This window comes from Pseudorasbora parva, chromosome 10 (assembly GCF_024679245.1).
Source record: "Pseudorasbora parva isolate DD20220531a chromosome 10, ASM2467924v1, whole genome shotgun sequence".
Lineage (NCBI taxonomy): Eukaryota > Metazoa > Chordata > Actinopteri > Cypriniformes > Gobionidae > Pseudorasbora > Pseudorasbora parva.
In genome coordinates, this window is record NC_090181.1 from 3,208,232 (window position 1) to 3,231,689 (window position 23,458).

Consider the following 23,458-nt stretch of genomic DNA (forward strand, 5'->3'; position numbering starts at 1 on the left):
TAAAAATATGGCTTTTAATCAGATACAGCCATACATCTATGATCCGGAATCAGACCCAGAGGCTGCAGTTGAACAGGAGCAGCAGCAAAAACGACTAGAGCAGGACGTCTCTATGTGGTACAAGTTATACACTAACTATATAATATGCTTAGCGGCTTGTGTTATTTACATATTTATACTCGAATTATATCGTCGTATTTTTGTCTTTGAAGGTGTACATGTGGGAAGTGCAGTTGTGCACGTGTGTTTGTGTGTTTACGCGTGGTTTGTGTAGACAACACGGAATAGTAGCGCATTTGAATGAAGAAGCGCGCTTATTTAGTTCAACATATTTCCCCCTCTTTGTGTATTGTTGTTTGGAGTGCTTTTACAATACACAAACATAAAGTTACACATATAGTGGCCAGCTAAACAAATGTACACGCACTACACATCGCATGCTCCATTGATCAATTAGCTATACGTGATCATGTTTGGGCTACTTGATGAGCATAGGCAAAAACACAGACATTTGAAGCAGTCTAACTCACCGCCCGCGGTACTAACGTTGGGACCTTTATCGTTGGGACTGCTCCATCCTTCAGCATTAGGCGATTGGGAAAATCTGGCGTCGAGCTGGGCCTTGTTTATGAAACAGTCGGCACCGAAATGCAGCGAACAGATATAAACATTCGCGCAACTCAGTTGCTGATCCGGAAAAGCAAATTCCATCCACTGTTGCCTTACCGCGGGGTTTTGGGGGAATCTGTGCAGGACTGTCTTGGTCTGGCAACCAAAAACGCACTTTTTGATGTCATTGTTAATTGTGCACATCACCTGTGCAGCGCAGCCTACAAGCCAGCGCTTTGATGGGCGTAGCCTGTTGCTTTCGCTCTCTCTCTCTCTCCCTCTCTCTCTCTCTCTCTCTCACGCTCTTCCGGTAGAATTGTCCGTACGGCCCATACAAGGAAATTCCGCCCCCATTAACGTCAAAGGGGACGCATAATCGCAAAAAACTTGCCGAAACTTATGACTAACCGGAAGTAGTATTTTTGACAAAGACATACTCCCATCAAACGTCCACCTTAACTTTTGAAACTTTGTCCATGTTTAGTATGGGATTCCAAGTCTTTAACAGTGTAAAAAGATCAGTATGCATGAAACAGCATTTCACCGCCCCTTTAAGTACAGTACTGAAGTAAATGTGCTTAGTTACTGTCCACCTCTGGAAAATAAACAAAGTTAATGGCTGAAGATGGCAGAAGACTGTAATTTCGCGAGATGGACGTATGCGCATTACTTCAAGTTTGTAAGAGATAAGGAGAAGAACTAATGCAGTATAAAACTGAAAGAACTATCGACGTCGCGAAATAGCACTAGCAAAAAAACTAAAAATCTCATGCACTTGCAGTGAGGTTGTGTGTTGTGATTCTCTTGAATTCAAAGAGAATAAAATAATGACAACAATAAGAAAAGAACAAATGTGCATCTTATGCCATTAGAGTCTTGCATGGTCTTTCACTTTGACATTTATGTTATAGGCTATTGTTAGTAGCCTACCCTGGATAGCCCACAGTTATTATGCTACATCACATCACCTTCTACTGGATGTAAAAGCCTACATTGGTCATTTTTATAATGTCAAGTTCTACTTCTGTAGTTATTTTGGTGAAAGTAACTCAAAAGTAATAGAATTGTAATGCGTTACATTACTCCTGTGAGACAGTAATATTGTAATGTAAAGAATTACTTTTAAATAACAGTAACAATCAACCTGTGTAATTTCTAGATGCACACAATCATGAAGATGATGATTTGGAGGAAGCAGAAGCAACTCAAACGGTTCAGTCGATGTCCCATTCTGGGTCACAAAAGGATGGAGAGGATTACCCAACTAACTACATGCCAGATTCAACGAGCCAAGGCAAACCGGATCCCCAGCAAGCTTTCATGGTCGAGTTCTTTGACGATACTCAGCGTAAAAAACGCTCGCAGTCGTTCACCAATAACATGTCTTCTCCTGACTTCCAGTCTGCTTTAAAAAGCAAGTTAGACAAACGGAAAGTTGCAGCCCAGTCCGGAGAGCGGGCAACCTCGTCATCCGCACACAATCCACCCACACAGCAGTTCACGATTCCTCTTAAAGATGGTTCTCAGCGAGCCGGCTCTCTCAGACGGGAGAAGAGCGAAATCCGTATGAGCACAACTGAGTTTAGCTCCCGTTCCGCGTCTAAACCCTTTGGGAGCATCGGCCGGAGGTCCAAATTGTCGCAAGATTTCGCGGCCGAGTTGCTTAGGGTGTCGAAACCCAGTCCTATCCCAACATGGGACCACAAGACCTCATCTTCAGCAGCTCTTCAAAATGTCCCTTCCACATCTCATTCACAAAATCACACCATGGATCAGACCCTCAGATCTCCCTCCGTGCCCATGGAGGTTAAAACCATGGAGGTTAAAACCATGGAGGTTAAAACGGTGCCGCCAGAAGAGGACGATAGTTTAAGTGATGCTGGCACTTACACCATTGAAGCTGAGGGACCAGATAAAGAGGTCGTGGAGGCGCGGAGCTTGATCGATCAGGTACGAGCCCGTCACTTCAGCTTAATATCACGTCTGATGATATATACTGTGCTTTAAAAGTATGTGAGCCCCTTGCAGAATCTGTGAATAATTTTATCAAAATGAGAGAGATTATACAAAGTGCGTGTTGTTTTTTTATTTAGTGCCGTCCTGAATAAGATCTTGTACACATAAGATGTTTATTAGACCAAAAAATTTGCATTTATAAAAATGATCCTGTTCAAATGTTTACACACCCTTGATTCTTAATACTGTGTGTCGTTCCCTGATGATCCAGGGCTGTGTGTGTGTGTGTGTGTGTGTGTGTGGTTCCCCGATGATCCATGGATGTGTGTGTGTGTGTGTGTGCTTCCCTGATGATTCGTGTGTGTGTGGTTCCCTGATGATGATCTGTGTGTGTGGTTCCCTGATGATGATCTGTGTGTGTGGTTCCCTGATGATGATCTGTGTGTGTGGTTCCCTGATGATGATCTGTGTGTGTGGTTCCCTGATGATGATCTGTGTGTGTGGTTCCCTGATGATGATCTGTGTGTGTGGTTCCCTGATGATGATCTGTGTGTGTGGTTCCCTGATGATGATCTGTGTGTGTGGTTCCCTGATGATGATCTGTGTGTGTGATTCCCTGATGATGATCTGTGTGTGTGGTTCCCTGATGATGATCTGTGTGTGTGGTTCCCTGATGATGATCCGTGTGTGTGGTTCCCTGATGATGATCCGTGTGTGTGGTTCCCTGATGATCTGTGTGTGTGGTTCCCTGATGATCTGTGTGTGTGGTTCCCTGATGATGATCCGTGTGTGTGGTTCCCTGATGATCTGTGTGTGTGGTTCCCTGATGATCTGTGTGTGTGGTTCCCTGATGATCTGTGTGTGTGATTCCCTGATGATCTGTGTGTGTGGTTCCCTGATGATCTGTGTGTGTGGTTCCCTGATGATCCGTGTGTGTGGTTCCCTGATGATGATCTGTGTGTGTGGTTCCCTGATGATGATCTGTGTGTGTGGTTCCCTGATGATGATCTGTGTGTGTGGTTCCCTGATGATGATCCGTGTGTGTGGTTCCCTGATGATCTGTGTGTGTGGTTCCCTGATGATCTGTGTGTGTGGTTCCCTGATGATCTGTGTGTGTGGTTCCCTGATGATGATCCGTGTGTGTGGTTCCCTGATGATGATCCGTGTGTGTGGCTCCCTGATGATGATCTGTGTGTGTGGTTCCCTGATGATGATCCGTGTGTGTGGTTCCCTGATGATGATCCGTGTGTGTGGTTCCCTGATGATGATCTGTGTGTGTGGCTCCCTGATGATGATCTGTGTGTGTGCTTCCCTGATGATGATCTGTGTGTGTGGTTCCCTGATGATGATCCGTGTGTGTGGTTCCTTGATGATGATCCGTGTTTGTGGTTCCCTGATGATGATCTGTGTGTGTGCTTCCCTGATGATCTGTGTGTGTGGTTCCCTGATGATCTGTGTGTGTGGTTCCCTGATGATGATTTGTGTGTGTGGTTCCCTGATGATGATCCGTGTGTGTGGTTCCCTGATGATTTGTGTGTGTGGTTCCCTGATGATGATTTGTGTGTGTGGTTCCCTGATGATGATCCGTGTGTGTGGTTCCCTGATGATCTGTGTGTGTGGTTCCCTGATGATGATTTGTGTTTGTGGTTCCCTGATGATGATCTGTGTGTGTGCTTCCCTGATGATCTGTGTGTGTGGTTCCCTGATGATCTGTGTGTGTGGTTCCCTGATGATGATTTGTGTGTGTGGTTCCCTGATGATGATCCGTGTGTGTGGTTCCCTGATGATGATCTGTGTGTGTGGTTCCCTGATGATGATCTGTGTGTGTGGTTCCCTGATGATCCGTGTGTGTGGTTCCCTGATGATGATCTGTGTGTGTGGTTCCCTGATGATGATCCGTGTGTGTGGTTCCCTGATGATGATCCGTGTGTGTGGTTCCCTGATGATCTGTGTGTGTGGTTCCCTGATGATCTGTGTGTGTGGTTCCCTGATGATGATCTGTGTGTGTGGTTCCCTGATGATGATCCGTGTGTGTGGCTCCCTGATGATGATCCGTGTGTGTGGCTCCCTGATGATGATCCGTGTGTGTGGTTCCCTGATGATCTGTGTGTGTGGTTCCCTGATGATCTGTGTGTGTGGTTCCCTGATGATGATCTGTGTGTGTGGTTCCCTGATGATGATCCGTGTGTGTGGCTCCCTGATGATGATCCGTGTGTGTGGCTCCCTGATGATGATCTGTGTGTGTGGTTCCCTGATGATGATCCGTGTGTGTGGTTCCCTGATGATGATCCGTGTGTGTGGTTCTCTGATGATGATCTGTGTGTGTGGTTCCCTGATGATGATCCGTGTGTGTGGTTCCCTGATGATGATCTGTGTGTGTGGTTCCCTGATGATGATCCGTGTGTGTGGTTCCCTGATGATCTGTGTGTGTGGTTCCCTGATGATGATCCGTGTGTGTGGTTCCCTGATGATCTGTGTGTGTGGTTCCCTGATGATGATCCGTGTGTGTGGTTCCCTGATGATCCGTGTGTGTGGTTCCCTGATGATGATCATCTGTGTGTGTGGCTCCCTGATGATGATCTGTGTGTGTGGTTCCCTGATGATCTGTGTGTGTGGTTCCCTGATGATCTGTGTGTGTGGTTCCCTGATGATGATCCGTGTGTGTGGTTCCCTGATGATGATCCGTGTGTGTGGTTCCCTGATGATCTGTGTGTGTGGTTCCCTGATGATGATTTGTGTTTGTGGTTCCCTGATGATGATCTGTGTGTGTGCTTCCCTGATGATCTGTGTGTGTGGTTCCCTGATGATCTGTGTGTGTGGTTCCCTGATGATGATTTGTGTGTGTGGTTCCCTGATGATGATCTGTGTGTGTGGTTCCCTGATGATGATCTGTGTGTGTGGTTCCCTGATGATCCGTGTGTGTGGTTCCCTGATGATGATCTGTGTGTGTGGTTCCCTGATGATGATCCGTGTGTGTGGTTCCCTGATGATGATCCGTGTGTGTGGTTCCCTGATGATGATCTGTGTGTGTGGTTCCCTGATGATGATCCGTGTGTGTGGTTCCCTGATGATCTGTGTGTGTGGTTCCCTGATGATCTGTGTGTGTGGTTCCCTGATGATGATCTGTGTGTGTGGTTCCCTGATGATGATCCGTGTGTGTGGCTCCCTGATGATGATCCGTGTGTGTGGCTCCCTGATGATGATCCGTGTGTGTGGTTCCCTGATGATCTGTGTGTGTGGTTCCCTGATGATCTGTGTGTGTGGTTCCCTGATGATGATCTGTGTGTGTGGTTCCCTGATGATGATCCGTGTGTGTGGCTCCCTGATGATGATCCGTGTGTGTGGCTCCCTGATGATGATCTGTGTGTGTGGTTCCCTGATGATGATCCGTGTGTGTGGTTCCCTGATGATGATCCGTGTGTGTGGTTCTCTGATGATGATCTGTGTGTGTGGTTCCCTGATGATGATCCGTGTGTGTGGTTCCCTGATGATGATCTGTGTGTGTGGTTCCCTGATGATGATCCGTGTGTGTGGTTCCCTGATGATCTGTGTGTGTGGTTCCCTGATGATGATCCGTGTGTGTGGTTCCCTGATGATCTGTGTGTGTGGTTCCCTGATGATGATCCGTGTGTGTGGTTCCCTGATGATCCGTGTGTGTGGTTCCCTGATGATCTGTGTGTGTGGTTCCCTGATGATCTGTGTGTGTGGTTCCCTGATGATGATCTGTGTGTGTGGTTCCCTGATGATGATCCGTGTGTGTGGCTCCCTGATGATGATCCGTGTGTGTGGCTCCCTGATGATGATCTGTGTGTGTGGTTCCCTGATGATGATCCGTGTGTGTGGTTCCCTGATGATGATCCGTGTGTGTGGTTCTCTGATGATGATCTGTGTGTGTGGTTCCCTGATGATGATCCGTGTGTGTGGCTCCCTGATGATGATCCGTGTGTGTGGCTCCCTGATGATGATCCGTGTGTGTGGTTCCCTGATGATCTGTGTGTGTGGTTCCCTGATGATCTGTGTGTGTGGTTCCCTGATGATGATCTGTGTGTGTGGTTCCCTGATGATGATCCGTGTGTGTGGCTCCCTGATGATGATCCGTGTGTGTGGCTCCCTGATGATGATCTGTGTGTGTGGTTCCCTGATGATGATCCGTGTGTGTGGTTCCCTGATGATGATCCGTGTGTGTGGTTCTCTGATGATGATCTGTGTGTGTGGTTCCCTGATGATGATCCGTGTGTGTGGTTCCCTGATGATGATCTGTGTGTGTGGTTCCCTGATGATGATCCGTGTGTGTGGTTCCCTGATGATCTGTGTGTGTGGTTCCCTGATGATGATCCGTGTGTGTGGTTCCCTGATGATCTGTGTGTGTGGTTCCCTGATGATGATCCGTGTGTGTGGTTCCCTGATGATCCGTGTGTGTGGTTCCCTGATGATGATCTGTGTGTGTGGCTCCCTGATGATGATCTGTGTGTGTGGTTCCCTGATGATCTGTGTGTGTGGTTCCCTGATGATGATCCGTGTGTGTGGTTCCCTGATGATGATCCGTGTGTGTGGTTCCCTGATGATGATCCGTGTGTGTGGTTCCCTGATGATGATCCGTGTGTGTGGTTCCCTGATGATGATCCGTGTGTGTGGTTCCCTGATGATGATCCGTGTGTGTGGTTCCCTGATGATGATCCGTGTGTGTGGTTCCCTGATGATGATCCGTGTGTGTGGTTCCCTGATGATGATCCGTGTGTGTGGTTCCCTGATGATGATCCGTGTGTGTGGTTCCCTGATGATGATCCGTGTGTGTGGTTCCCTGATGATGATCCGTGTGTGTGGTTCCCTGATGATCTGTGTGTGTGGTTCCCTGATGATGATCTGTGTGTGTGGTTCCCTGATGATCTGTGTGTGTGGTTCCCTGATGATGATCTGTGTGTGTGGTTCCCTGATGATCTGTGTTTGTGGTTCCCTGATGATGATCCGTGTGTGTGGTTCCCTGATGATGATCCGTGTGTGTGGTTCCCTGATGATCCGTGTGTGTGGTTCCCTGATGATCCGTGTGTGTGGTTCCCTGATGATCTGTGTGTGTGGTTCCCTGATGATCTGTGTGTGTGGTTCCCTGATGATCTGTGTGTGTGATTCCCTGATGATGATCTGTGTGTGTGGTTCCCTGATGATGATCTGTGTGTGTGCTTCCCTGATGATCCGTGTGTGTGGTTCCCTGATGATCCGTGTGTGTGGTTCCCTGATGATCCATGTGTGTGGTTCCCTGATGATCCGTGTGTGTGGTTCCCTGATGATCCGTGTGTGTGGTTCCCTGATGATCCGTGTGTGTGGTTCCCTGATGATCTGTGTGTGTGGTTCCCTGATGATCTGTGTGTGTGGTTCCCTGATGATCTGTGTGTTTGGTTCCCTGATGATCTGTGTGTGTGATTCCCTGATGATGATCTGTGTGTGTGGTTCCCTGATGATGATCTGTGTGTGTGGTTCCCTGATGATCTGTGTGTGTGGTTCCCTGATGATCTGTGTGTGTGGTTCCCTGATGATGATCTGTGTGTGTGGTTCCCTGATGATGATCCGTGTGTGTGGTTCCCTGATGATGATCCGTGTGTGTGGTTCCCTGATGATGATCTGTGTGTGTGGTTCCCTGATGATCTGTGTGTGTGGTTCCCTGATGATCTGTGTGTGTGGTTCCCTGATGATGATCTGTGTGTGCGGTTCCCTGATGATGATCCGTGTGTGTGGTTCCCTGATGATGATCTGTGTGTGTGCTTCCCTGATGATGATCTGTGTGTGTGCTTCCCTGATGATGATCTGTGTGTGTGCTTCCCTGATGATGATCTGTGTGTGCGGTTCCCTGATGATGATCCGTGTGTGTGGTTCCCTGATGATGATTTGTGTGTGTGCTTCCCTGATGATGATCTGTGTGTGTGGTTCCCTGATGATGATCCGTGTGTGTGGTTCCCTGATGATGATTTGTGTGTGTGCTTCCCTGATGATGATCTGTGTGTGTGCTTCCCTGATGATGATCTGTGTGTGTGCTTCCCTGATGATGATCCGTGTGTGTGGTTCCCTGATGATGATCTGTGTGTGTGCTTCCCTGATGATGATCTGTGTGTGTGCTTCCCTGATGATGATCCGTGTGTGTGTGGCTCCCTGATGATCCGTGTGTGTGTCGTTCCCTGATGATGATCTGTGTGTGTGGTTCCCTGATGATCTGTGTGTGCGGTTCCCTGATGATGATCCGTGTGTGTGGTTCCCTGATGATGATTTGTGTGTGTGCTTCCCTGATGATGATCTGTGTGTGTGGTTCCCTGATGATTATCCGTGTGTGTGGTTCCCTGATGATGATCTGTGTGTGTGCTTCCCTGATGATGATCTGTGTGTGTGGCTCCCTGATGATGATCCGTGTGTGTGGTTCCCTGATGATGATCTGTGTGTGTGCTTCCCTGATGATGATCTGTGTGTGTGCTTCCCTGATGATGATCCGTGTGTGTGTGGCTCCCTGATGATCCGTGTGTGTGTCGTTCCCTGATGATGATCTGTGTGTGTGTGCCATTCCCTGATGAACCACGGCTGTGTGTGTTTGGTGATGGTTGTTCTTGAGTCTCTTGTTTAAACTGCCCAATGTTCTTCAGAAAAATCCTGCAGCTCCTGCAAATTCTCCAGTTTTCCAGCATCTTTTGCATATTTGAAACCTTTCCAGCAGGGACTGAATGATTGAGATCTGAGGACAATTGAGGGACTCAAACGCATTTATACACTGTTTAAAAAAAGGGTCAGACATTCACTGATGCTCCAGAAGGAAACACGGCGCATTAAGAGCTGGGGGTGAAACATTTTGAACAGGATGACGTCCAAATTTTTCTTATATTGTTTAAATGTCAATGTTTTTCATTTAGTTTAGCCTCTCAGAAGCAACAGAAGATACTTGCATGTGTCCTGGAAGACAAATTAAGTACAATTTGCCTTAAGTTTTCACCTCTTAACTCTTTCCCCCCCGAAGACTGCGTCTTCTTTGCGTGTGTTTTGATCAGGAAATTCAGTACTCAATTAAAAAGATGTGTAATAGTGCCCCCTAGCGTCTGACAGTGGAAACACGGGAACCAGGAAAATTCAGTTTTTGGCCGGGAAAGAGTTAATGTGTTGTGTTTGCTTCCTTCCAGTACTAAATAAAAAAATAACATGCATGTGTGAACTTGATTCCTCATGCTCCCTAAACCGCTCTTTCAACAATTTGAGCCTGATGAATCTTGGCCTTGTCATTCTGGTAATGGCCATGTGATACGCCTTCCGACATGGTTGATTAAAGGCAGAGTCGGCCATTTTTGGAGCATTTTACCGTTTCATTCGATAAAATCTATCGTCATATCATAAACACACTCTAAGGAACTCGAAGCAGATGGCAACCCATCAAAATAAAAGTTTAGTTTAATTGTGCCAGGATTAATGTTGTACAGAAGAGCTTCGTCTCAGTGTATTAATATATGCATTTAATGTGTGTGTGTGTGTGTGTGTGTGTGTGTGTGTGTGTGTGTGTGTGTGTGTGTGTGTGTGTGGGCGCGTGTGTGTGGGCGCGTGTGTGTGGGCGCGTGTGTGTGGGCGCGTGTGTGTGGGCGCGTGTGTGGGCGCGTGTGTGTGGGCGTGTGTGCGTGTGTAGACGGATGGATGGATGGATGGATGGATGGATGGATGGGTAGATGGGTAGATGGGTAGATGGATAGATGGGTTGGTAGATAGATGGATGGATGGATGGATAGATGGATGGATGGATGGATGGATAGGTAGATAGGTAGATAGAAAGGTAGGTAGATGGATGGGTGGGTGGGTTAGTGGGTAGGTGGATGGATGGATAGGTATGGTATGTTTGTATATGTGTGTGTGTGTGTATATATATATAATATCGCGATATATCGTTACATTTCTTATATCACATTTTTGGTCATATCACCCACTTCTACATTTAATCGGCTTCTAATAACCGAATGTGTTTTCTTCTTAAAGGGGTACTTCAGCGCTGGGAAGATGAATCTGTATTTAAACTGGGTCATCAATGCAGTAGAAATGTGAAATTATTTTTGAATTTGGTGCCTTCTAGACTGAGAAAAGACAGAAAATGTATTTTTGTCCCATGGGAATGAAAGACTACAATTCCCAGAATGCTTCGCTGCCCTGTGAGGCCATTCCCAACACCACCAACTTCATTACTGTGACTGAGTTAGAGAAGACACTATAATTAAAAACTGAACATGTCTGTTCAATATAATGAGTGAGTCACCGCGCGAGTGTCACAGCCCTGAGCACTGACTGCACGAGTGATGAGAGCTGAGGTAATCGCGACTACATTCGCGGCATACATTCACAACGCCAGTTCAGTCTGGCACGCGTTTCAGTTCATGCCTTTGCAAGCTTAACTTTCATAGAAATGAATTTGAGAAGTTAAAAGACTTACATTGCTCACCATAGCTCCGTTTAAATGATCCTGTCTGCAAGCTGAGCTCTCCCTGCCAGCTGAGTGTAATCTCCCATCCCCCATGCGCAGATTCAAAACATGCGGAAATAGCTCCCTCTGCTGGCTGTAGTCTTTAGCCTTTGGGCAAGCATTCCTCCTATGATGCAAAAATCGTCATTTTGCATCATAGGAGGAATTTTTCCAGAAATAAAATGCATAAATCTCTCGTCTCAGGGAGATATGAGGGGGGAAAGCACAATAATTTGAATATTCTCCAGGGTTTCTACTGATACAAAGCCATATGCTAATCGCTGAAGTAACCCTTTAAAGCCATTGTTTCAGTTCTTCAGGTTATTTCAGTCAATTTTTTTTTTTAATCACATTTTAAATGCGGTCTGAATAATTCACCCAGTCAGGAGTTGAAGAGTTCCAGTCAAATGGAAACAGACACATAAAAGCCTTCATAATTCATGCATGCTTTATCATTAACAGGTGTTTGGTGTTGGCGGCAACAGCCAAACCTCAGCAGCCGCTACAGTTAAGCCTAAATTTGGTGACACTGAGGCTCACGATAGTCTTCTACTCAGTGAGAATAGCTCAGGCCTAAAACTGGGCCAATATCCAACAGCCCATAGTGACACAGACAAGAGTCCTGTACAGGTAAACTCTCACCTGACTGCAAACTCCGGATCATGGGCGTCAGTAGATCTATCTGTCAATCACTCATCTTCCACTGTGATTTTATTAGGGTCTTTCTTGGGCGTCTTCTCAAAGCTGTTTTGATGTCTTTTTTCCTGCTTTTTGGATGATTATGAATGGGTGATTTGGATCATTAAAGAGCCCGATCTCTTTTTATGGTTGAGATATTTTCATTTGGGATATTTTTACATTTTCTTTGAATTTACTGTTCATAATCATTAAGCCAGAATAATTGTAGTTGGTTTTATTTAGAATAATGGAATACATTTTCAAAAAAGATGTATAGTGAAGAATATAAGTGATTTAAATAATTACTAAAATAAAATTAAAGTCAATTAAAAAAAAACATTGATTAATGAAATTATTAAATCTTAATTGTGTGTGCCAATCTTTGAATATAATTAAAGTAATAATTAAAATAAAAGTTAATTTTAAAATAAATAAAAATTAATACAATAATAAAATTAAATATGAAGGATGTGTACCAATTCTTTAACATAGCATATATATAGGCCATTCTACAGACTTGGTTCAAAGTCAAAGTTGAAAATATATATAATATTATACACATTGAAAATATAAAATCCATTTTTTTTTACTTCACTTTTTTTATAGTGTGTGTTTCAATAACTAGTGACAGAAGGTTCTTAGTAAACATCTAAGATTTGATTTTTAAACATGTTTTTTGGTTGTGGGACAGTAGTTTGCTCTAGGGGTTGCACCGACTAGTCGACTAATCGGCTTAAAGCTACACTGTGTCACTTTTTTAGTTTATTCTTAGCTAAAAAAACTTAGTTCTTTCAAAAATATATGTGGTCATTAATGTCTATTTACTTCTTTCAAGTAATAAAGTATTCTCGTAAGTTTATAATATACCATTGAAAACACATACGGGTGAGGGGTTCGAATGCCGGTCGCCATGTTGCTCCTCCATCTTGAAAGTACAGTAGCCAAAGAGGGACATACCCGTAAATTCAAGCTTCACGTTTTAACACTTGATGGCACTGTGTCGAATGTGAAGAGGGGGGTTGCCATGTTAATCTTGGACTAAATCGGCCACCGTAGGACGAAATCAGAATTGAGAGGAATAGAAACTATTATTCACTGGATGGTCATATACCTTTACACCACTAGATGGGGGAAAATATCACAGTGGAGCTTTAAATGCTGTACCATGACGCTGTAAGCTTGACGTCGACTAGTCCTGGCATATAGAGGGCACAACAGGATAAGCAATTATACTGACACGCAGGCTCTTTACTACCGTTTAAAATGACAAATAAAAGCATACTCCAAAAGCTCTCCACAAGACTTGTTTGATTATACCATCTGGATGCTCGAAATTGATTGTGAGAGTGCACGCTCATTGTACATGTAAGTTAATCATCGCGCTAAACTAATGCGTGCTGCATTGCAACACACACACAGCCGATCGCACATCACGTGGAGATTGCGCGCCTCACACAAAAACATTCAGTAGCGCAGAAATGTAGTCAACACTGTTCTGTTATTTATCGATAAAATAGCTTAGAAACTGAAAATTTGTAGCATAAATTTCTTGATAACTAAATCTCATAGCTTCACTATTAGTAGAGAGACGGTGGCAGGTAGAATTAATTGGTGTATCCTCTGAATTTGCCTCACCGGCACGTCATCCTCAATAAACCCGTCTCCGGCACAATAACTCCGATCTTTCAAGTATTCATATTCTTGTGTAATCGACGCGCCATCCTAAATAAACCCGTCTTTTGTGTGATACCCAAAATTTAGAATATTCCTATCTAATATGATTTATGACCTGCAAGGTTGCCAGAATCATAATTATACACTGTTTAATAATAGCCCAGAGGAGAACTGGCACCCCAACTGAGTCTGGTTTCTTCAAAGGTGTATTTTTCTCCATCATGCCCTGATGAAGTTTTGGTTCCTTTGTTCGCCTTTGGTTTGGCTTGCTCAGTTGGGGACACTAAAGTTATGATCCAAGTCATTCAACTAAATATACAAATAAAATTTATTAATTAATTAGGTCATATTTAATTATATAAACTATCCAAATCAAACTAGCCAAATAAAATGTTGTTGCAATATTGTCCTGTTTAACACTGTGAATCATCATTGTAAAAGCCCTGCATAAATAAAGTTGATTGATTGATTAATTCACACGCAATCACTAACTATAATGCATTCATATACATGTAATTTTTATTGTGCTACTTTATCTGTATCTTCAGAACGAGCAGAAATCTGTGAGAAATATAACGAACATAAGACAAAAGAACTGATACAAAAGCTGTTATGTAGGACCAATAAACTTATGGGCAGCGCTGTGTTATATATTAGCTGTCCTGTGCACAAGAAGACACGTGCTCGCGTCTCAGCTCGCGGTTCAGGCTTATTTGTTCATTAATGACGTCATCAGCGACTAGTCGACTCGACTTTCATCACATAAATGTTGACTTTAAAAAAATCGGTAGTCGTACAACCCCTAGTTTGCACTAATTCTATAGAATGGCCCATGTATAATAATTTGGTTTTTTAAGTCAAATGTGTAATATAAACTTATTTTACAGATACAGTGAAAATATCTCAATTTACCACTAAGTTGCCACTTTAAATCAATGTGATGCAACAGTTTATTGTTTAATTAGCTGGTTTCCTTCTTTTCTACAGATGCAGTCGATGACGACATTAACACCTGGAGGTACTCGTTGGGTTTCCCGCTGGGCCAGTTTGGCGGACACCTATTCAGACTCTGGTCCTGCTTCGGGATTGTTTGATATCCCAACACAGGTTGATCCTTCTGCCGGAGGTATGGAAGTTTTGCTTGTTTTATCTGCTTTTTGTCTTTGATAGCACTTCATTAGTCCTACTAATCATGTCTTTAAGCTGGTGAAAGGATCATCCACCAAGTTATGCTTAACCAAAGTGCTGACTACTCGGAAACAGGTCAAAGCAGCAGATCAAGACGAGTTCTGCCTCAGGTTCCTTTGAAGGAGAAGATCGAGACGCCACCACCCGCGATACACATCCAGCCTGACTCATACCTGTCAGGTTTGGAGAGGAGTTTGCAAGTTCAGAAGCAAAAGTGGGATCCACTGAAACTGAGCGTCCAAGATGATCTGGATCCAGATAGCTTGAGTGATGCCAGCAAGTCCGACGATGGCTCTGTGGTTGAGCAGTGCAGAACAACTCCCGACACAATTTATAAGACGTGGAATCGCTCTTCGAAGACCAAACCCAATCAAGAAGACCCTCCCAAATTCTCCTCGGCAACTTTAACGCGGCAGCATGCCAAATTTACCAAGAGCGACTGTTCACCTCCCAACATTGATGACCCAAGCAAGGATGACTCTCTTTGTGCGGACAGTCTAGTGTCCATTGTTAGACAAGAAAGTTATACCAAAGAAAGGGCCAGTGACATCCAGTTGTCCAGATTGCCCCAGATTTCTACTCAACCCTCAGACAAAGATGCCTTTAAAGGTGTAAGCAATCAAGACACCCGGTCTTACCTCAAAGACACAGAGGATGTTCTTGCTTCTCTAGAAGCCAAGATTCTGGAGCAGCAAGGCAACCACGGTCGCTCCCATCTAGAGGACTCCTTCTCAGGAGAATCGGACACCTCCAGTACAATCAGTGGCAAAAACCCTTCAGTTTCTGTTGCTAAGAAGCCTGTGGTCCTCAGAGGACATTTAAGAGGTACCGGTCAGTATTCCAGAGAACCTAAGACTTCCGATGATCCATCGTCCGGGATAAAGGACAGTATTACAGATCCAGGCAAACATTTTCAAATCCGTCGTAACCATAGTTCTCTTGACTTTGCACCAGAACATCAAAGTCCCACCACACGACAATGGCCTGACACTGTCTCCGACCAGGAATCAAATTCCCTACCTTACAAAAAGTACACTATTCCTCTTCAAAAGGAAGGTACAAGCAAATCCAAAGGTATGGTGCAACAAACTCTAGCTCGTTCAAATAGCCTCTCCGCTCCGAGACCCACAAGAGCTTCGATGCTTCGGCGCTCCCGCTTGGGTGAAGCCTCCGATAATGAAGGCACCGAAACCGATCGGACGTCTCAGAACTCCGACGTCAATCCCTCGGCAAACACTCGAGGCACTCAGGAAAGCAAGAAGCTCTCTCGATTGGACATTTTGGCTTTACCTAGGAAAAGGACAGGCTCCTTCAACAATCCCAGTGACACAGAGTCTTCTGCGAGCCGGACAGGCTTTTCAAATCGCAGCACGGATTCGGCCAGCTCCGTTCGGAAGCCTTCGGTGGCAGATCCCAAGGCTCTTCTGCGTAAGGTTTCAAACGCCATGAGCAGGCAGCCAATCATCCGCGGACGCTCAAGCAGTGCCAAATACGCCAGCAGCACCGCCAGTGAGTATCATGCTTCTGTGTTTGCTTATTTCATTGAGAGATTTGCCAAAACATTGGGGATTGTTCAAATGCTAGACAAACATTATTGGTTTTGCATCCATTTATCAGAGTAGTGAGCATACAAAACAACAAATGTTCAAGACTTTTCTGATGTAAAACCCAATTCTTTCACTTTCTCTGAATGACTCTTCCAACAGTCATTGACTTGATTTGTGTGCATTTGTATCGCACAACTGGGCCAATGACCGTCCTTAACTAACAAGATCATGTAATATCTCTAATATTAAATTTCTTTTGAAGTTGGAGATAACTAGATTATCACACTGCAAAAAATATTCTTATTTAGTATTGGTTTCTTTTTTCCAGTCCAAATATCTAAAATTCCCTGAATCAATATTCATTTACTAGATAAGTAAAGTTACATAATATATTTTTGCTTTTTTTCTGGGGAACAAAAATCTAAATTAAGTGAGTCTTTACTTAAAACGAGCAAAATTATCCGACAATGGGGTGAGAAAAATAATCTTATTTCTGTTTGGGATAGAAATAAGAAACAAGATCTCACCCCATTGGCAGATAATTTAGCTTGTTTTAAGCAAAAACTCTCTTCATTTTGATTTTATTTTTGAGAAAACAAGGAAAAATATCTTCTTTCATTTTACTTATCTATTAAATGCATCTTGATTTAAGAACTTTTAGATATTTAGACTAGAAACAAGACAACATTTCTAAGTAAGAAGTATGCATTGCAGTGCATACTAAAAACTTAATCGGTATATTGTGAAATTTTTAATTTGTTTTTCGTTTTTTTCTGATGGGATTAACAAACTAAAGTCCTTTTGGGCACTTGGACCCCATTGACGAATGGGAAGTGGTTGTTGGTTTTTCGGGTGTCTTATTATCTGTCTCTCTGTCTTTTTCTACTTCTGCCGTTTCTATCCCATCCTCTGATGACTTGGTGAACCAAACACTCCTCATTCCCAATTTCCTGGGCCAAGGCTCCAGGAGGCGTCAAAAGGGTTCAGACTACGCCTCCACCTCAGAGGATGAGTACGAGTCTAACCATAGCACCCCTAAACACAAACGCTCCCATCATTCAGGGGCCCAGCAGAACCCCAGAATCAATCCAGCAGGTCCAATGCGAGCCATACCCCGTTCGAGAGACTCCGAAGGGGAAGGACACGAGAGCGACGCCTTCCAGAACTGGACGTCTCATAGTGCCGAGATTGCCAGGTGAGGGTGGATTGATCGTATAGGGCCAAACACACATCATAAAAATGTAATTTACTACATAACATGGAATGTCATGGAATGTGGGTAATTTTGGATGAATAATTCAAAAGTAGGGCTGTACACTTAAAGCCCAGATATACTCAAAGAATGGACTGGTTTGATGTAATTTCGGGCAAAATGATGTCAAAACAAACACAATGGCCAATCACAGACATATATGTTGAGTGTGTGAACACACTCGTGTTCAAATGTGTGAGACATATATGTTGAGCTTGTGAACATGATGGCCAATCAGAGACGTATATGTTGAGCTTGTGAACACAGTGGCCAATCAGAGACATATATGTTGAGCTCGCGAACGCAGTGACCAATCACAGACATATATGTTGAGCATGTGAACACAGTGGCCAATCAGAGGTGTTTAAAAAAATCTGTTCAACGGCACTCAAAAGGCTAGGGGGAAATGCTGGTATTGTACATTTTATAAAATTTCAGTACCGACTTTATACCGAAGTTGGTATTTTTGACAACACTAGCCATAGACAAACAAAAACTCAAATGTCTTCATGACATCCCGCCAAAATAAAAGTTTGGTTCAACTTGGAGAAAACATGGAATTTGGTAAAAAATTAAATTAACGTTTCACAGGGCCCTAACATGGAATTTTTGTTAATCTTATTATAAAATGTTGTTAAATTGTATAAGTTTCATGATTTAAATTAATTAGACATGCCTTTTGATGACTAAATTAAGCACCAGAATATCTGTAATCCACAATCCCTCCGTTTTAATAATAGTTAGGGAATGTTTGAACCACATTTCCCGTTCACTTGGCTGAGACTTTCTCTTTCAGAGCTTAAATGTGTTTTCTGTGGTCAAGTGTTTTTCTCCCTGACTCAGACATGCATTGGCTGTACCCAGTGTAGATGTCGTTGGTTACAATGGGAATCATCATAGGTGTAGACCTAGGTAAATTCTTCATGCATTCCAGTTGTATTTGTCAGTAAATAAGCTACATAATTGCACACTTGTTACATCTTTAATTACATGAATGCTTAATTCATACCATACATGTCATTTTTCAGTGTTATAACTTGTACTGCACTGACCGCAACTAGTTTTGATGTCAAATTGCTTCTGGAAATGTCGTTTTTCTGCATGTTCTTTGCTAGGTTGAGTCAGGACCTGGCCAAAGATCTGGCTATTCTGGCCCAAGAGATTCATGATGTTGCTGGAGATACAGAAGCTCAGAGTGGCTCTACAGACCAGGTGGGACCAGCCACATCTGCCCACGAGGAGGTGATCTTCATATTTTTGTGGAAACTGTGATGCATTTCTTCAGTATTTTTGATGTTATTCTAGCCTGGTTAAAACCAGAGCATTCTCAGTAGTAACGGAAGACAAATCATTTCCAAAGGGGCGTCAACAATGGACGATGACGTATGCAGAGCGTCGGAGAAACAAGACAACAATTCTCTGTTTGTGATTTCGAGGAAGATGTTGCAATGGCTTCTAACAACTTATGCCATTGTTGTTAAAGAAAGAAATTTGATAAAAGCTGGTGTCCACCGTCACTCCATTAACATTTTTGGCAAAATTTGGAAAACCTAATTGCATTTTAGAGCGACTGAAACATCTCTGATTGACGGTCGAACAGAAAACATCGAGCTCTGATCGCATTTGCCCGTTTTAAGGCATTTATATTGCGATTTGCAATATTTGGAAAATGAAATAATATTGAGGAGTCTTTGGAAAATTGTCTCACAAACTTTATTCAAATTCAGTCATTTCAGATGTGTTAGAACATTTTCAGACTTGAGCATAGTTACGCTAATTATTTATTTACAATTTTGACATGATTACCAGATCTAGAATGAGGAAATAAGCACAGAAAGGCAAGATCCAGAGCTGTGTGTGTGTGTATGATCACACTCCCCATCCTCCTCATCACAGTAGCCGATGTAATCCACATCTGATAGCCATGAGTTGTTCTTTGCTCTGGTTTTTAAGGTGCACCATGCAACTTTCCGTCCACTAGAGGCCGCCTATTCAAAACAATTGCGTAGTTTGATGATGCCAAGTGTGAGCGCAGTATCTTGGGACATGTGGTCTTCACCTCACAGCCGGTGTAAAATAGGACTCGGGCAGAAATCACGTTCATGGATGCGGTTATTAACGTTACTGTAGTGTAAAGCAGAGCGGGACCGAGTGTTGAGGAGCTGAGCACGGCCGCTGGAGCGATTGTTAAACACACACACGGCTCGCGATTACTGGGACTTTTATTATGATGGGACGAGACACAGTCGCCGGGCGCCTGCACTTCTGCATCTCATGATTATAAGGTAAAGCAGCTCTGTTTATCATATTAGACACATTTAAGTGTGTTTAAAATGATGTTATGACGTTACTCCGTGCGTTCACTCAGCGCTGCGGTGACATGTTCACACTGCTAAGAGTAAAGCTCTTCTGCAGAATAAAACCAAGGGTAGCGCAGATATGACGCGATTGACAGGCGACTCGCTCAAATGCTATGCTGACACGTCCCGGTCCTTCCTTAGTTAAAATAGCAATTTTCTCACAATTTACAAATAGTTGTAAATACATTTGGGATATTGTAGGTACTCAACTGAACAAAATATATAACACTGGCCTAGTGGTTTTGGGATATTTTACTGCAAAAATACTACATAGTGCCCCTTTAACGAAAAGGAAAAGTTTAAATCGATTAAAAAAGACGCAATATCTGATTCGAACGAGTGATGTTTCCACAGCGGCATCCTGCTTTCACCGTCGCTGCGCTGTCGTCATCGTGTAAAGCCCTAACGTTTCTGATTAGAAATGGCTTTGAATGGGCTCTTTGCCAGACTACTTGCAGAGCAAATCTAAATGCCGGAAGTTGTCTGGGTTTTCCCAGGCTAATGTTATCTCTAATCGCATGTATTGTCCACATTCACCCATCACTCCGCTTCTGCTCATGCCCTTTCAGCTGCGGCGTCAGATTCCTGAAGCCAGTGTGAATGTCCAGAAAGAGTCTCCAGCTGCAGCGCCGGTGGTTGATGAGCCTGAGCTTGCTGGTCATCAGGACGAGGTATCAGAGCTTCAGCGTGTTGTTCAGTAATGCCCGTTTCTCACACACTCCGTTTGCAGTGCGTATTTTTCTGTTTCAGATATTTTTTGGTATGCACACAAAAAACTATGACGGCACTTGGATAACAATAACAAACATATCTGTGTACAACTTAATATGACAAAAAAAATAAAAAAAGGAAAGGGGTGTGTGTCGGAGTTAGGCCTGGTTAGCCTGGAAAAATTGCATTAATGGTTGCCACTTATTGTAAAATTTGGTGAGATTTTGCGTATTTTTTCCGTACCCATGTTACGGATTACACCTTTCACACTGCATGCTGTCCGTCAGTCCGTTCCAGGTGCGGTGCGTCTACAGCAGTTCGGCGATCGTTTTCGTACCGAGACTATTTTTTGCTGTGCTGCACTGCTGTATTAAAGTGACAGAACATTGTTCGCATTAAAATAAACATGTACTGACACGAAAATCTACTAATTTCACCACAGATGCAAATAATTTAAAATATACTCTTGTTTCATAGTCAACACATGGCTTTTTTTCTGGGGTAAAGCAAGAAAACGACACTTTACCTGGCATTTAGGTAAAAAAGCACTCGTCCTTTCTTGGAGGTGGAAAGCAAATTTCTTTATGACCTGCAGGATTTCTTTTAAAAGGGTTTAAGAACGAAAGAAAAGTCGTCAGCTTTTTTTTTAATAGCCTATTGTAAGTTTCTATTTTAAAATGTTTGTGATTTTTAGGCTATAAACTGTTTAAATGTTTTGCCCCTTGTGTGTGGTAAATCTAAAGTACTAGGCTAGATAAATATTATATCTTTATAATATTTATAATTACCACGCGCGCACCGCAACCACGCGCGCACCGCAACCACGCGCACAACGCAACCACGCGCACAACGCAACCACGCGCACAACGCAACCACGCGCGCACCGCAACCACGCGCGCACCGCAACCACGCGCACAACACAACCACGCGCACAACGCAACCACACGCGCACCGCAACCACGCGCACAACACAACCACGCGCACAACACAACCACGCGCGCAACGCAACCACGCGCACAACGCAACCACGCGCGCAACGCAACCACGCGCGCAACGTAACCACGCGCGCAACGTAACCACGCGCGCAACGTAACCACGCGCACAACGCAACCACGCGCACAACGCAACCGCGCGCACAACGCAACCGCGCGCACGACGCAACCGCGCGCACGACGCAATCGCGCGCACAACGCAACCGCGCGCGCAACACAACCGCGCGCGCAACGCAACCGCGCGCGCAACGCAACCACGCGCGCAACGCAACCACGCGCTCAACGCAACCACGCGCGCAACGTAACCACGCGCGCAACGTAACCACGCGCGCAACGTAACCACGCGCACAACGCAACCACGCGCACAACACAACCACGCGCGCAACGCAACCACGCGCGCAACGCAACCACGCGCGCAACGCAACCACGCGCGCAACGCAACCACGCGCGCAACGTAACCACGCGCGCAACGTAACCACGCGCGCAACGCAACCACGCGCACAACGCAACCGCGCGCACAACGCAACCGCGCGCACAACGCATACACACTGCAGACGGAGTGTGTGTGAAACAGGCGTGACCAGCTGTAAACCTCATTCTTCTCCTGTCAGGTGACGCTGAATAACGTGATGCTGAATCCAGTGTCCCAGCTCTCCCTCGCCATCCGTGAGAACACAGAGCAACTGACCGAGAAAATCAAGTAAGAGTCCCTTTTTTTTGGATATGTTTATGTACAACCTTTTTACCCTGTTTTTTAATTTTTTATATTCTCCTTGTATCTTATTGTAAGCCGGCTTTTTTCATTTTTACATATTATTTCCAGGGCTTTGTTTCATAATAAGATGGATGTTTTGAGTGAAATTGAGGCGAAAATCAATGCGGCTGATGATTCTCCACCACTGAAAACATCAAACAAGGTGAGTCTGTTTTTGTCTTTCCCTGAATAAATGTTACCAAGTACTCTATATTTGACTTAAATGAAGTTCAGATTTTAATTAAAAATACAATGTCCATCTGTTGTTCTTTCTATCTGTCACTCTATATGTTGTTTTATCTAATCTAATCCATCTATACTGACTGATCAGGCATAACATTATATGATCACTTTATGTGAATTGAATAATTCAGATGATCTCTTCATCACAGCTCCTGTTAGTGGGTGGGATATATTAGGCAGCAAGTGAACACTTTGTCCTCAGAGTTGCTGTGTTAGAAGCAGGAGAAATGGGCAAGCGTAAGGATTTGAGTGAGTTTGGCCAAATTGTGACGGCTAGACGACTGGGTCAGAGCATCTCCAAAACTGCAGCTCTTGTGGGCTGTTCCCGGTCTGCAGTGGTCAGTATCTATCAAAAGTGCTCCAAGGAAGGACCAGTGGAGAACCGGCCACAGGGTCATGGGCGGCCAAGGCTCATTGATGCACGTGGGGAGCGAAGGATTCATTAAAAAAAGTATTATTTTCACTGCTGTGCCTCAGTTCAAGCAGTGGTGCGCTCGGAGCACGAGTCAGTTATATCTCGAAAAACATGCATGATATCAAAACTAATGTTGTTGAAAGATACACTACAACTTACTGAAATCCATGTCATGTCTTATGTAATCACTTAATCGCCAATAAAACAGCTTGTAAACAAAAGGTCACTTAACGTTGTATTTATCTCAGGAAAATCATCCGATCTTAAAGAAACACTAGAGAGGAGCTTATTTACTGTTAGTTATACGTGTATGCTTGAATACATTTATCATGAAGACAAATGCTAATGAAAAATACCTTGTGCAATTGAGTTGTAAACATTTCAATTTTTTTATGTGGGTGTGATTAGCATTTTATATTGGGGGAAAAATGCAGTTTAATATAATACTTTTGTTGTTAATTGCAACCAATGTTATTGTGTACCAAATGAGAGGATTCTCCGTATAGTTTGCAGCATTATTTGGGAGAAACTATCGGCACCGGCCATCATTCTGAAAAATCGGCTGAGAAATGTAGTATCGGTGCATCTCTGTCGTTTATTAAAGTATTTATT

General features: G+C 44.0%; 1 protein-coding gene across 5 annotated transcripts in view; it reads left to right on the top strand.

Annotated features, from left to right (window-relative positions):
- The window catches only part of cep170ba (centrosomal protein 170Ba), a 77,274-nt gene that overhangs the window by 51,234 nt on the left and 2,582 nt on the right, over positions 1 to 23,458 (top strand). The window contains exons 9-18 of one of the 5 annotated variants that reach the window (XM_067454871.1): positions 1,769 to 2,559; positions 11,495 to 11,662; positions 14,372 to 14,510; positions 14,588 to 16,081; positions 17,080 to 17,314; positions 18,215 to 18,283; positions 18,487 to 18,613; positions 20,301 to 20,402; positions 22,046 to 22,134; positions 22,258 to 22,351. In XM_067454871.1, the coding sequence (XP_067310972.1) occupies positions 1,769 to 2,559; positions 11,495 to 11,662; positions 14,372 to 14,510; positions 14,588 to 16,081; positions 17,080 to 17,314; positions 18,215 to 18,283; positions 18,487 to 18,613; positions 20,301 to 20,402; positions 22,046 to 22,134; positions 22,258 to 22,351 (3,308 nt within the window). The remainder of the gene's footprint in view (positions 1 to 1,768; positions 2,560 to 11,494; positions 11,663 to 14,371; positions 14,511 to 14,587; positions 16,082 to 17,079; positions 17,315 to 18,214; positions 18,284 to 18,486; positions 18,614 to 20,300; positions 20,403 to 22,045; positions 22,135 to 22,257; positions 22,352 to 23,458) is intronic. The other 4 variants (XM_067454874.1, XM_067454872.1, XM_067454873.1 and 1 more) reach the window with 4 other exon arrangements.